Genomic DNA, 12573 nt, shown 5'->3' on the forward strand with positions numbered 1-12573 from the left:
AAATCAAGACCCCGGACTTCTGTAAGTTCTTTGAGGGCTCCTGAAGGGTAGGAGGCAGCTCAAGCTTGTCCCTGGGGTTGGTAACTTGAACTGCAGGTCTCAGGTGACAGCAGCAGCCTCAGCATCAATAATTGACAGCAAGTCCAGCCTGCCTCAGGGTTCTTCCCCACCCCAAGGACTCCCCCTCCTGTCCTATGCTCTGATCTTCCCCAAGCAGGAGCCTCCAGCCCAGGTAAGCGGGGCCCTTGAGTGTGGGTTCCCAAGCGCATCAATTCAGATTCACCGTCACTCACCTACCTATTCACCCCATTCATACACTCCTACTTTAATTTTTAGTCACCACCACCAGTGGCCTCAAAAGGGTCAGATGGTCCAGTGTGTGGGAGAAGACAGGGCACTTATCCCAGACAGGGGGTGGGGAGAGTGGGGAGAAGAGGCTGAGTTGGGGGAAAGTGTGTGCTGTGTGTATATGTGAATGTAAATGTGAATGGAATGCTGAGAGAGAAGATAGGAGGGGAGTGCAGGGGAGGGGAGATAGGACTAGAGAATAAATATACAATCACGGACTCTTCCCACCCCCAGGGAAATGCTGACAGAGGGAGGGTCCTGGGGTGGTTAAGGATATCTCATCCTAACATGCCATGGAGTGTTTTGATTGCCTTTTACTGAGGCAGAAGAGTGACAGTGAAGGGGTTCCTGACTACAAAGTTGTGCTCTTTTGCTACGCAGTAATGGGTCAGAGACCAAGCAGGCAGTGGGTAAGGTGGGAGGAGAACTCAGGAAGGAACTGGTGAAAGGGGTCCTGAAGAACAGTGACTACAGAGATAAGGGAAAATGGGTGGAGGGAGCAAGGTGAAGATGAACCAGGAGTAGGAAGAGATAGTTTGGGGTTGGGTGCTGAACATAAGACAGTATGTTGTCCTTGAAAGTACATGGGCTTGGAATCAGACCAGCTTGGATTCAAATCCTAGTTCTTCCGTGTGACTCTGGACAAAGGACTTAACCTTTCTGAGCCACGGTGTGTAAAATATAGGGATAATTGCTACTGGTAAGGGCTGCACAAATGACAGGCAAACGACATGTGTGGGTTTCCCTCCCTTCCTCCACCCCAGGCCCAGGTAGGGACCATGTCCCCCGCCATCGCGCTGGCCTTCCTGCCACTGGTGGTGACATTGCTGGTGAGGTACCGGCACTACTTCCGACTACTGGTACGCATGGTCTTACTCCGGAGCCTCCGAGACTGCCTGTCAGGGATGCGGATTGAGGAGCGGGCCTTCAGCTATGTGCTCACCCACGCCCTGCCTGGGGACCCTGGTCATATCCTCACCACCCTGGACCACTGGAGCAGCCACTGCGAGTACCTGAGCCACATGGGGCCTGTCAAAGGTCAGTGTTCCCTAGCCTTCTGCTCCAGGAAGCACCTCCAAGATGGTGAAGGAAGATCTGGGATCTGCCGCTGCCTTACTGGGTGAATTAGGCAGGTTCTTGATCTTCTGTGGGTCTCTTTTTTCTTCTCTGGAAATGAGGGGGCTGGGCAAAGTTATACATTCATCCAGTAAAATTTATCACCACCTCTTTTGTACCAGGCATGTGCTAGGTGCTGGGGGAGGAGGTAGAGGCCAGGGATGAATCAGCCACAAAGGCTGGCCTCAAAGGGGGCATGATACAGGGGAATAACCACCTCAGCACACAACCCAAAACCTTGTAATTATCTGTGTCTAAGTCTTTCTCCCCCACCATGGAGGTTCCTCCAGCCCATTCAGGGTAGCTGTCTGGCTGGATTTGTCTGAGTCCCAGCTGTCAGCACATGTGTTTTTAGAGTCTCATTTAAGAAATTCATCCAATTCAATGGTTAGAAAGATATTCAATGAACAAATCAAGGGAGAATGAAACTAGAAGGTCTAGCAAAGATCTCTCAGGAGCCTGGACAGTGGTCTCTCAGAAGCCTGGTCTCTCTCTGGTGGTTGTTTCTGCCTGGGCCCTCCTGGAGGAAGCAACATTTGAACTGAGCCTAGAGGGATTGCTTTCGAGTTGGCCAGGTAGTTGAGGACAGAGGTGGGGGAGGACAAAGCCAGCCACATATCTAAATGTGGCATGAAGAAATGAACCAGCATGGTTGGCTCTGGGCACAGTTGTTTGGGATGGCTGTGGTGGGAAGAATTGAGAGCTGAAACTGGAAAGGTAGGATAGGATCAGGTCCAGGAAAGTTCTGAATGTCAGGCTGAGGATCCCACGTTCAATCCCAAAGGCCTTTAGGTTCATAGGAACCAGGGAGCATTAGGGTCAGATTTGTCAGAAAGATTCCTAGTGGTTGGTGTGAAGGAGGCAAGCTGAGATGGGCAGGGAGACCACTGGGGCTGCTAGGACTCTAATCCAAGAAAGAAATGAGACTCCCGCTGGTTGGGGGTTGCAGTGGCAAGTGGGCATTTGAGACCCCTTTCCATGAGGGCCCCTGCATCCATCTCCCATGTCTGCTGCAATAACCATCTCCCCCCATAGGTCAGATCGTGATGCGGCTGGTGGAGGAGAAGGCCCCTGCTTGTGCACTGGAGCTGGGCACCTACTGCGGGTACTCCACACTGCTTATTGCCCGTGCCCTGCCCCCTGGGGGTCGCCTTCTCACTGTGGAGCGGGATCCACGCACAGCAGCAGTGGCTGAAAAACTCATCCGCCTGGCTGGCTTCGACGAGCGCACGGTCAGCCCCTACCTCCCCAACCCTGGTCTCTTTCCTGCCACCCCCGGCCCTGCCCTAGCCAGCTTCCCCCATGGGGGAATCCCACCTAGGAGAAGGAAACAGCTCCACTTAGGGAACTGTGAACATGGAGAGTGTATGAGCTCTTGTTCTCCTGTTCCAAGTTACTGGCATGTATTTGCTGCTGGATGACAAAGAAGCAGTTAAGAGGAAAGTCTCTGGAGCCCAGCAAATCTGGGTCCAAACCTTAGTCTGCCTCTTGTTGGCTGTGTGATCTTGGGCAAAGCACCTGTCCTCTGAATCTCAGCTTCTTTACTAGCAGAATGAAAATCACAATGCTGATCCTGACTCCTTGGGTTCTGAGGCCAGGGGAAATATGAGAACACACACGGAGACCTAGGCCAGGGCCTGGCACAGAATAAGCCAGATCCCGGTAGGGTCTGGTGTGGGAGAACAATCGCTCCCACCCTCATCTCCAACTCTTCCCACCCCCACAGGTGGAGCTCATTGTGGGTAGATCAGAGGAGGTGATCCCGCGCCTAAGAACCCAGTACCATATGAATCGGATTGACCTGGTGCTCCTGGCACACAGGCCCCGACGTTATTTGCGGGACCTGCAACTGCTGGAGGCCCATGCCCTGCTGCCAGTTGGTGCCACAGTGTTAGCTGACCACGTGCTCTTCCCTGGTGCACCTCGCTTCCTGCAGTACGCCAAGAGCTGTGGCCGCTACCGCTGCCGCCTCCACCACACTGGCCTCCCTGACTTCCCTGCCATCAAGGACGGCATAGCCCAGCTCACCTACGCAGGGCCTGGCTGAGGTCCAGGCCCAGGGGTACTCACTGCTGCCTCCCCCCCACCCCCCAACCAAGCAAGGACCTCAGAATATCCCCTCCCCTCCCTGCTTGTGGACTGACACATACTGGGCTCAGGGCTAGGGAGGCTCTCCTCCCACCTCTGTCTCACTCTGGCTCCACACTAACCTGAGGCCTCAAGTTCTGTCAGGCTGTTTGATCCCACTGGTACCCCTCCTTCCAGTCCAGAGTCATGGACTGACAGGCAAGAGACTTCAGCTCACAACACAGCCCTGTCACTGATTTGCTGGGTTACTCCATGGGAGTCCCTGCCCTGCTCTGAGATCTAATCTGTTCTAACACCAAGGAAATTGACTAGGAGAGCTCCAGGGGCCTCCCAGTTCTGGTGCTCAGAAAGCCTGCCTCCCACCCCCCACCCCACCCCATGCCATTCCAGGTGGGATCAAAGGAAACAGTAAACACTGAGTCAGAGGCCCTGCAGGAATGGCTGGGTGCAAGCTGGGCCAGAGGAAATGGCAGTGGAGCCTGGGCCCACAGCCAGGGCTACCCTGGCCTTCCCTAGCCCCAGCCCGCGTGGCCAGGTAGATTTGCCTGAAGTCCCTTGAGAACCCTCTCCCCAAAGCTCAAGAGAAGATGCTGGACTCCTCTAGGCCCCACCAAGAAATAGGGAATAGATGTGGGGAAAAAAAATCAGTCCTGTGTCTTTATTAAAGAGAGTTAGAAAGAGACTAGATCTGGCAACCAAGGGATGAGGTGCTGGCCAGAAAGGTGGGGTGGGCTCAGGCTCTGCAGATTCAAGGGCAGACTGATGGCCTGGGAGGAGCCAAGGATACCAGGTGCTGGCAGCAGCTAAGGAGGTGCCCGAGGGTGAGCTTTCAGGCACCGGGGCAGGGGGGGTTGGGTGATCAGCTGGGTCCGCAGGGGCTCCAGGATAGGTTGGGCGGGCTTGGAGTCTTCCTGAGACCACCCTGCCTTGTCTACCTAGATCATCCACTGGTCCTGATCCTGCTCGTTGCCTTCCATGTCCACCTGGAGAGGAGGCTGGGTGTGGGTGGGGAGGGGCCTCAGCCACCCAGCCAGCCCCAGTCCCAGATCCTGCCCCTGGCTGGATCCAGGGTTTCTGTACCCGCTGGCTGCCAGTGAGGTCAGGGGTAGGGGCCCAGGAGCAGAGGCCCTGCCCCACACCCCTGCCTACCTCATTGACCTCTCCATCGTCAGGTGACTCATTGTAGTCATTCATCTCATCCATGTCCTGCATGTCCTCATCATCCTCCGAGTCCTCTTCACTGTCCTCGTCGTCGTCTTCATCTTCCTCTTCCTCGTCATCATAGTGCTGGTGAGGCAGGGAAGAGCCTGTAGCCTCTACAGGTCTGCCTGGGCCAGTTCAAGGACTGGCCCACTTGGAGCCTCTCTCTGGGGACAACGAATGAGCTCCATTCCCCAGTCCTGTCCCACTTTAATCTAGCAGGCTGGTGAACGTTCTGCAGGACCTTAGTGCTGAGCCCAGTGCCCTCCCCCTCTACCTCCTCTTTTCTGTCCTCCACCCAGAGCTGAGGACCACGACTGCTCTGGAGTCAGAGGCCAGACCTTCCGAATTAGAGCAGAGCCTTGGTCCACCTGGGCCCCACAGAGGCCCCACCTGCTGGAGCCACTCACCTCTGAGGCCGGCTTGCCAATAGGTACCAGGTTGTTGTCTTTCTCTGCAATGCTCTGGAGCTGTGGCCACAGGGGGAGAAGAGCAAGGCCAGGGCCCAAGCAGGGCAGTCAGGGGCATGGCACTCACCTGCCCTGCCCCCAGGAAGACCCCCAAGTGTGAAGGAGAAGCTTCCTTCCAGCTCTCTGGAAGATTCAATCCCTTTCTCTCCTGTCATCTGCCACTTACTTATGAACTTGATCCAACTACATAAACTCTCTGGTCCTTGGTTTCCTCATAAGCTTATGGTGAGGATGAAGTGAGACTATCAGCCTAGAACATGACATCTGCTAGGTCCTCAATAAACAGTCAAAATTATTATTTTCTATGCTTTAGGGAAAAGAGCCTGGGCTCCAACCTGGCCTAGAGCTCCCACGGTCCCCTGGCAAATTAGGGTAACACAAAGGTGAGAACCTAGGCCCCCAGCTCAGGACAAAAAGCTCCCCCAGGGCAGGTCTCCAGAGTAGGTCTGGGTCAACGCCAGTGAAGGGGGGCGGGGCACCTGACTGAAGCTCCACCGCTGTGCTATGTCCTCACTCACCCAGGCCTGATGCTGCTGTTCTTGCTGCTGCAGCTCTGTCTCCTCCACACAGGGTCGATCCAGATTAAACCACAGTGTCTCAGTCACACGGGGGAAGAGTGAGGGAAACAATGTGGACATGGCTCCTAGACTGAGGAAAAGCGTCAGGTGAATCCAGCTCTCAGATGTGTTTGGTTTTAGTTTTTATTTGGTTACATTTTGATTTGGGGATTGGGTAGTGTGGAAGGTAGCAGGAAAGTACCCCTTCCCTGTGGGAATCAGACAGACCTGGGTTTGAGTCCTGGCTCCACCGCTTACTAGCTGTTTGACCTTGGCCAAATCACTTAACCTCTCTGAGCCTCAGTTTCCTCATCTGTAAAACGGGGACAGTAACAATTATGCCACCCTCATAGTTATTCTGATAATTAAGTAATTTACTTTATGGGTAAGTAAAGCTGTTTTTAAGCTGTTCAAGGAGGGAAGAGAATGGAAGCCAAATGTAGAGAGAGGAAACCAGAATGCAGACTGGCCTTACAAAATTAAAGACAGCAGGACTCTACTGAAACTCTCTCCACCTCCTCCAAACACTGAGACCTACTTTCTGCTCCTCCATGCCGCCCACACCATACCCACCCAGTGTCAGAAATTTTGGACCCTGACCACCTCTATAATGAACCACAGCCAAACTGGGGGGCAGGGAGGGGAGGTGTTATCACGTGCACGTATGGCTCAGTAAGACATTCTAAAGGTATGAGTAAATGCATGAGCAGATGAAAGACTGGATGAACTAACATGTAAGAGAACAAGTATAGTCAGCTCAGATTCAGCAGCTGAGGGAGCTGAACAGGAGGTCCCAGAGAATCTGAATTAAAACCTTTCAGCTCACAGGAAAACTGAGGCCCAGCGACAGGCAACGACTGGCTCTAGGTGCCACGGTGAGTTGGGTATAGAACTCTCGCGGGGAAGAGATCCAGGCCGGGCACTAGAGGTGAGCAGGAGAAAAGAATCTACGTCTAATTCTGCTCTTGCCCTAACGCACTTGACCAATCCGAGGCCAGCCGCTGCCCTTCCGTGGAGCTCAGCTGCCCGGCGCGTTTAGGAGGCACAACAGAACCCTCTCAAGTCCCATAAGCACTGAAGGGCCAGAGACCGCGGCTCCGAAAGCCCAACCCCTCACCGCAAAGCCACCGCCCATTCTCGGCTTATTATGATAATGACCGTGGAGTTGACCAACAGCAAGAAGGCATGGGCGGGATTCGGGCAGGTATTTGGGGTTGCTAACCGAGAAAGGAGCGGGGCCTGGATAAGGCCAATTAACTGCAAGAACTGCTGGGTGACAGGAAGTGACACCAATGAGTGACGGACCTTGTGCGACGGGGTGGGGCTTAGTTTCGAGGAAGCGGCCAATGAGCTGGAACTCTTTTAATGTTAAAGGGAGTGTGAACAGGCAGCTCCTGAGGAGGCGGGTCAAGGGAATGAGGTTTCTCTGGGGAAGGGAGGAAAGAAGGGGCAAAGAGACAGCAACAGCAGCCTGTCTTATGTACTTACCGCGCCGGGAGTCGGCAGGCGGTGGCGACCCGGAAGCACTTTATTCTGCCTGAGCGGAAGAACCCATCAGAACCTGGGACACACCAAACGCATGCGTCCTTGGTCTTCTTTTGTTTCCCGCTCCCGCCCACCGGACTGGAAGTGACGTTACACACTTTAGTCACGTGTTGGGTGGAAATTTGGCGCGCCTACTCTATTGGCCCCGCCTTGAGTCTCAGCCAATCGGCCTCTCCAGCCTGGACCCGCCCCAACGGCCCCATTTAGCCCCGCCTTTCTGGCCCCAGGCGGTATTTGCTTGCCAATCCCTGTTGAAAAACACCTGGCGGCAACCAGCGTTGGTACTAGGACTGTTTGTCCTGCTGCGTCCCCGGAAAATTAGTCTGCTTCTACCCCAGAATCGCTGGGTGATTTTACGCCTCGCCCCTCCTGTTTGTCTCGTCTCCCCCTCAGTTTCCCGTTTGGGTGCATACATTCATTTATGTATTCCTTCGACAGAAATATTTGAGTCCCTACTATATTCCATATTCCAGGCCCTGCTAGAAGCTGGGGCTAAATCTAGGAACACGGTCCCTGCCCTCAAAGACCTCACAGTCCAGTGGGGAAGCCAGACTCTGTAGACCTGCAGTGGACTCACTGGTCTCTTAAGACTGCCTTTCCAGTCGTGCATTCCAGATTTTGTAAGGGCTTGATTACTCAATCTCAGTCGCAGCATTCTGCTGCTGGGAAATTCAGCTGCCCTCTCCAGGACTGGGCTAAATAAGCTTAGCTGTCAGCCTTGTCACATCTCTCTCCCACTCCTTTGCTGATGCCTCCGTTTTACTAACCTCTGACTCAGCTTCCCTTTCAGAGATCCTTATGCCTTCTGGCAACGTAAGTCCTTCAAACCCAACCCCCATTAAGCTCCATCACTCACCAGCCCCTTTCAAGGCCAGCAGTCATCCATAGTTCCCCTCCTGCCCTGACCAAATGTGTGACCTTTAACAAATCCCTTTTCCATGTCTGGGCTCAGTTTCCTTTTCAACCAGCATCATAATCTCTGCCCAGCCTTCTTCGCATCTTGGACTGATGTGAGGATTTCACGAGATAACATATTTAAGAGGTAGTGTACTGTGCATATCAACTGTCATTGTTGACAAGCAGCTCTGGGTGTTATAAAGTTTTTCATTAAAGAGTAAAATTTGCCCCTTGGAGATGTCCACCTTTTTCTTTCATTCATTCAAGCAATATCTACTGAGTACCTTACATATGCCTGCCACTATTCTAAGTAATGGATACACAACAGTGAACAAAACAGACCAAAAAAAAAAAAAATCATGAGGAGACTCATGGTGCTTCCATTTTAATAAGAGAGATAAATAAAGAAGATAGGTAAATAAAATATATAGTTTTAAGACTGCAGTAAATATTAAGGAGAAAAAATAAGTCAGAGAAGTGGAAATAAAATGTTGGTAGGGGAGACGTTTCCTTTCAGTTAGGGGGCCAAGGAAGACCTTACTGGGAAGGTGACCTTTGAGTAAAAGATCTGAAGAAAAAAGAAAGGGGGCACTATTCTGATATTTAGGGAAGAACATCAGGAAAGAACAAGTGCAAAGGGCCTGGAATGGCTGGAGCATAGTGTTCTGTGGGGAGAATGGGAGAAGATGAGGATAGAGATAGGAGCCAGAGAGTACAGCTTCGCAGATCACGATAAGGACTTTGGTTTTACCCCATTTACCCCATGTTGAGGATCCCGTGAAGGGTTATGAGCAGAGGATCCACACAATCTGATTTAGATTTTAACAGAGTTACTCTGGCTGTTTTATGAAGAAAAATTCAGTGGGGTCAGTGGCAGAAGCAGGGAGACCAGTTGGAAAGACAAGGGAGGTGCTGGTTTTGGGGGGAAATATCTGGAGCTCATTTTTGAGTGTGTTGGCTTTGAGATGTCCATTAGAGTAGGGTTGTTGAGGGAGCAGGAGGGCATATAGGTCTGAAGGTCAAGGGAGAGATCAAGACTGGAAATATCAGTTTGAGAGTCATCAGCACATGGATGGTGTTTAAAGCCATGAGAGTGGATGAGCCCACCAAAGGAGTGAGTGTAGATGGAAAATCATTTCCTTCAAAATTCAGAATTTGCGAAAACTAGGAGAAGCAGCAAACTAATGAGAAGGAGGGCCAAGAAGATAAGCAGAAAGCCAAGTAAGTTGGGTGGTATCCTGGAAGCCAAGTAAAAAAGGGGTATCAGGAAGGAGGTAGTGCTGCACTACAGTGGAGTTCTGTATAAAACTGTTTCTATTTGTTTCCTCAGCAGACCATGAGCTCCTTGAGGGCAGAGACTGAGTGGTTTCTAAGTCCCCAGAACCCACCCTTGACTTCTCCCTTCTTGATCCCTTATCTGCTCCTTCAGTGTCCCCAACAGTCACTCCCTCTGGTTCTTTTAGTTACAGGATCCCTACGTCCGGCATCCTTTGCCTCCATCCTTCCTGACAGCTCTGGCCTGATGGAAATCCCCCAGTAACCTAGAGTTTCTTACCTAGATCCTCAGCCAGGTTCAACAAGCCATGGTGAGCTTCCCTGGTGGTGCAGTGGTTAAGAATCTGCCTGCCGATGCAGCGGACACGGGTTCGAGCCCTGGTCCGGGAAGATCCCACATGCTGCAGAGCAACTAAGTCCGTGCGCCACAACTACTGAGCCTGCGCTCTAGAGCCCGCAAGCCACAACTACTGAAGCCCGCGCACCTAGAGCCCGTGCTCCATGACAAGAGAAGCCACTGCAATGAGAAGCCCACGCACCACAACGAAGTGTAGCCCCTGCTCACCGCAACTAGAGAAAAGCCTGAGCACAGCAACGAAGACCCAATGCAGCCAAAAATAAAATAAATTAATTAAAAAAAAAAAAGCCATGGTGACAGGGGAAGGGGAAAAGGAAGAGGGATAAGTGGAAATTTGGGGTGATACCCTATTTTTGGCTCAGGCAACTGAGTCAGTGATGGTGCCACATTCATTATCCACCACTTATCCTTACCAAGTGCTTGAGGTTTTTTTTCCTTTCATTTCAAGGATAATAAACTAAGACTCTGAGGGAATTTCCTGGTGGTCCAGTGGTAGGACTCCATGCTTTCACTGCCAAGGGCACGGGTTCAATCCCTGGTTGGGGAACTAAGATCCTGCAAGCTGCATGGAATGGCCAAATAAATAAATAAATAAATAAAGACTCATATTCCTTAAAAATATAAAATTTAAAAAGGTTAAAAATTGGCCTCATATTCCTTCATCTGTTCCACTATTTGGTCGACATTTATTGAGTGCCAATTGAGTGCCAGACACCTTGATAGGCCCTGGGGACAGAGAGATGAAGCAGAAATAATCCCTATCCTAGAGGAGAATACAGTCTAGTGAGGACTAAGACAGTTATAGACAATTATAGAAGAGGGTAGTAAATATTAAAATCAGTGTATACAGAGAGTGTTATAAGAACACAGAGGAAAGAGGGATGAATGGATTCTGGATAAACTGAGTTTAGACTTTGTTTGAAGGAGGGAAACATTTACTTGAACAGGCCTTGAGGGATGAGTAGGGGTTTACCTGGTAGACAAGTGGGAGAAGGGGATGCACAAAAAGGCGTGTTGTGTGCAAAGGCACGGAGTTAAAAGCAGATGATGTATTTGGAGAGCACTGAGAATCTTTTTGGGCAGAACTAAGTGTCTCGGGGTAGAGAGAGAGATGAGAAGGAACGTTAGGGGGACTCTGATGGGGTACGGCTTTGGTGGCCCTGAGATAGAGTGGATGTGATGAGAGCCAGGCATCCTGGGACTTACCTTGGCTCTATTACTGACTTTCTGGAGACCTGAGGCAGGTCCCTCCCGCTCTCCCAGCTTTCATTTTCTCTAACATAACATCCCAACCATGTCTCCAGCTCTGGTGTGAATCCCTGGAAGGCACTTCCCTGACCTGGCCCCTTCTGTCCTGAGATGTCACCTGCTTCCTCGTTGTGTTTTACCCAAGCCAGGGCCTGGGCTGAAAGCAGAAGGCAGGATGGGGATTTCCCAAGTCAGAAATAAATCCAAAGCCCGTAGGCTGGAGAGAGAAATCCATGGCTCTGTGCAGAGAATTCTCCAGGATCCAGGAAGGTTTAGACCTGAGTGATGTGAATTCAATGCCAGTGAGGGCTGCTTCCATGGTCCTTGAGGAGTATGGCTGGCCCTGGTAGGGGACAGAGGGAAACATCAGTCGCCATCTCTTACGTATACCGAAGGATATTTGGTCTCCAAAGAGCTTTCACACTTGTCATTTCCTCTTATCCTCACCCCAGTCCTGGAAACCCTGCTCCCAGTTAGCCTATGAGGAACATGAGGCTCTGGAAAGTGAAGTGGCTTGTCCGAGCTGAAGCTACAACTTAAGAAGGTCAATCTTGCATTCGCTCCACAAAGCTTTCTTATGAGCCAGTCTGTGCTTGGTGATGGGGGACCCACAGGGGAATCAGATCTGAATCCTTATCCCCTGGAAGCCCCCAGTCTAGTTTGGGAGGCATCAAGCAAATCATTAGGCCCTTGAGGGCAGGTCTCTGATTCATCTCTATTTCCTTAGCACACAGCACAGTGCCTGGCACAGAGTAGCCACTCAAGAAATGTAAAAGATGGGCTTTTCTTCCCTTCAATCTAATGGAACTGAATTCATTAGACGTGTGTTCGTGTGACAACTGCTACACTAGAGACAGATTCTGAGAAGAGTGGGGGCAGTGAGCAGAGAAGGGTAACATGTGGGTGTGGAGGTGGGGAGGGATCCTCAGGGAGATGAGACTTTGAAGGAGGAGAAGTCAGGGGAGGACAGTCTAGACAAGAGGGGGCTGCAAGTGCAAAAGAGGCCTGAAAGAGTGTGGTGTGCCTGGGGCATGGCCATGCTTGCGGGCCTCCTTGTGGCCATCCTGGTGATGGGCACAATGAGAGGAGACAGGATGAAAAAATGGTGCCCTTGTTACCAAGTCCAAGCTTGTACCGCTCACTGCATGACAGGCCAATAAATCGAGATATGAGTTGTTGGGATAAGGAATAGTGACTTTATTTGGAAAGCCAGCAGACCGAGAAGATGGTGGACTAGTGTCCCAAAGAACCATCTTACCTGAGTTAGAATTCAGGCTTCTTTTATACTAAAAGGGGAGCAGGTGTGGCTTGGTGTAGGAATCCTTTGTTCTTGCAGCTGTCCGTGTAGGTGTGGTCACAGTATTCCCATATAACTTAAACAAGACAAATGTTATCCTCTGTTCTGCACCTTTTAGTCTCTACATGAATGGAATGACACCTTAAAGAGTCCGAGCCTTGAGAACGGGCTATC

The 12573-nt window shown here is 51.4% G+C and overlaps 2 protein-coding genes and 1 long non-coding RNA gene across 11 annotated transcripts in view; 1 reads left to right on the forward strand and 2 right to left on the reverse strand.

Moving 5' to 3' along the window:
• The first annotated feature begins 160 nt into the window (after positions 1 to 160).
• Positions 161 to 4713, forward strand: TOMT (transmembrane O-methyltransferase). Its single transcript, XM_089915274.1, has 3 exons — positions 161 to 1386; positions 2500 to 2696; positions 3191 to 4713. Exons 1-3 carry the CDS (start codon positions 1080 to 1082, stop codon positions 3509 to 3511), a joined length of 825 nt encoding a protein of 274 aa, XP_089771400.1. The 5' UTR covers positions 161 to 1079; the 3' UTR covers positions 3512 to 4713.
• On the reverse strand, positions 4184 to 7412 carry ANAPC15 (anaphase promoting complex subunit 15). Of its 9 annotated transcripts, none has more exons than XM_089915273.1 (6): positions 7268 to 7412; positions 6606 to 6701; positions 5741 to 5870; positions 5163 to 5222; positions 4702 to 4839; positions 4184 to 4547 (listed from the first exon to the last, which is right to left on the reverse strand). In XM_089915273.1, exons 3-6 carry the CDS (start codon positions 5858 to 5860, stop codon positions 4488 to 4490), a joined length of 378 nt encoding a protein of 125 aa, XP_089771399.1. In that variant the 5' UTR covers positions 5861 to 5870; positions 6606 to 6701; positions 7268 to 7412; the 3' UTR covers positions 4184 to 4487. The 9 variants fall into 9 exon arrangements, with proteins under 9 accessions (XP_089771399.1, XP_089771397.1, XP_089771395.1 ...); XM_089915271.1 differs by lacking the exon at positions 6606 to 6701 and adding an exon at positions 6008 to 6092 and having other exon boundaries at positions 5741 to 5865; positions 7268 to 7370; XM_089915269.1 differs by lacking the exon at positions 6606 to 6701 and adding an exon at positions 6008 to 6092 and having other exon boundaries at positions 7268 to 7370.
• Positions 7413 to 8590: 1178 nt separating this feature from the next.
• Positions 8591 to 12573, reverse strand: part of LOC115802131 (uncharacterized) — a 66544-nt gene continuing 62561 nt past the window's right edge. The window contains exon 4 of the long non-coding RNA XR_004022523.2: positions 8591 to 11445. This is a non-coding gene — a long non-coding RNA (uncharacterized LOC115802131). The remainder of the gene's footprint in view (positions 11446 to 12573) is intronic.

Source organism: Delphinapterus leucas, chromosome 7 (genome assembly GCF_059928025.1).
Source record: "Delphinapterus leucas isolate spDelLeu-1000000601 "Yukka" chromosome 7, BTC_Dleu_Yukka2, whole genome shotgun sequence".
NCBI classification, from domain to species: Eukaryota; Metazoa; Chordata; class Mammalia; order Artiodactyla; family Monodontidae; genus Delphinapterus; species Delphinapterus leucas.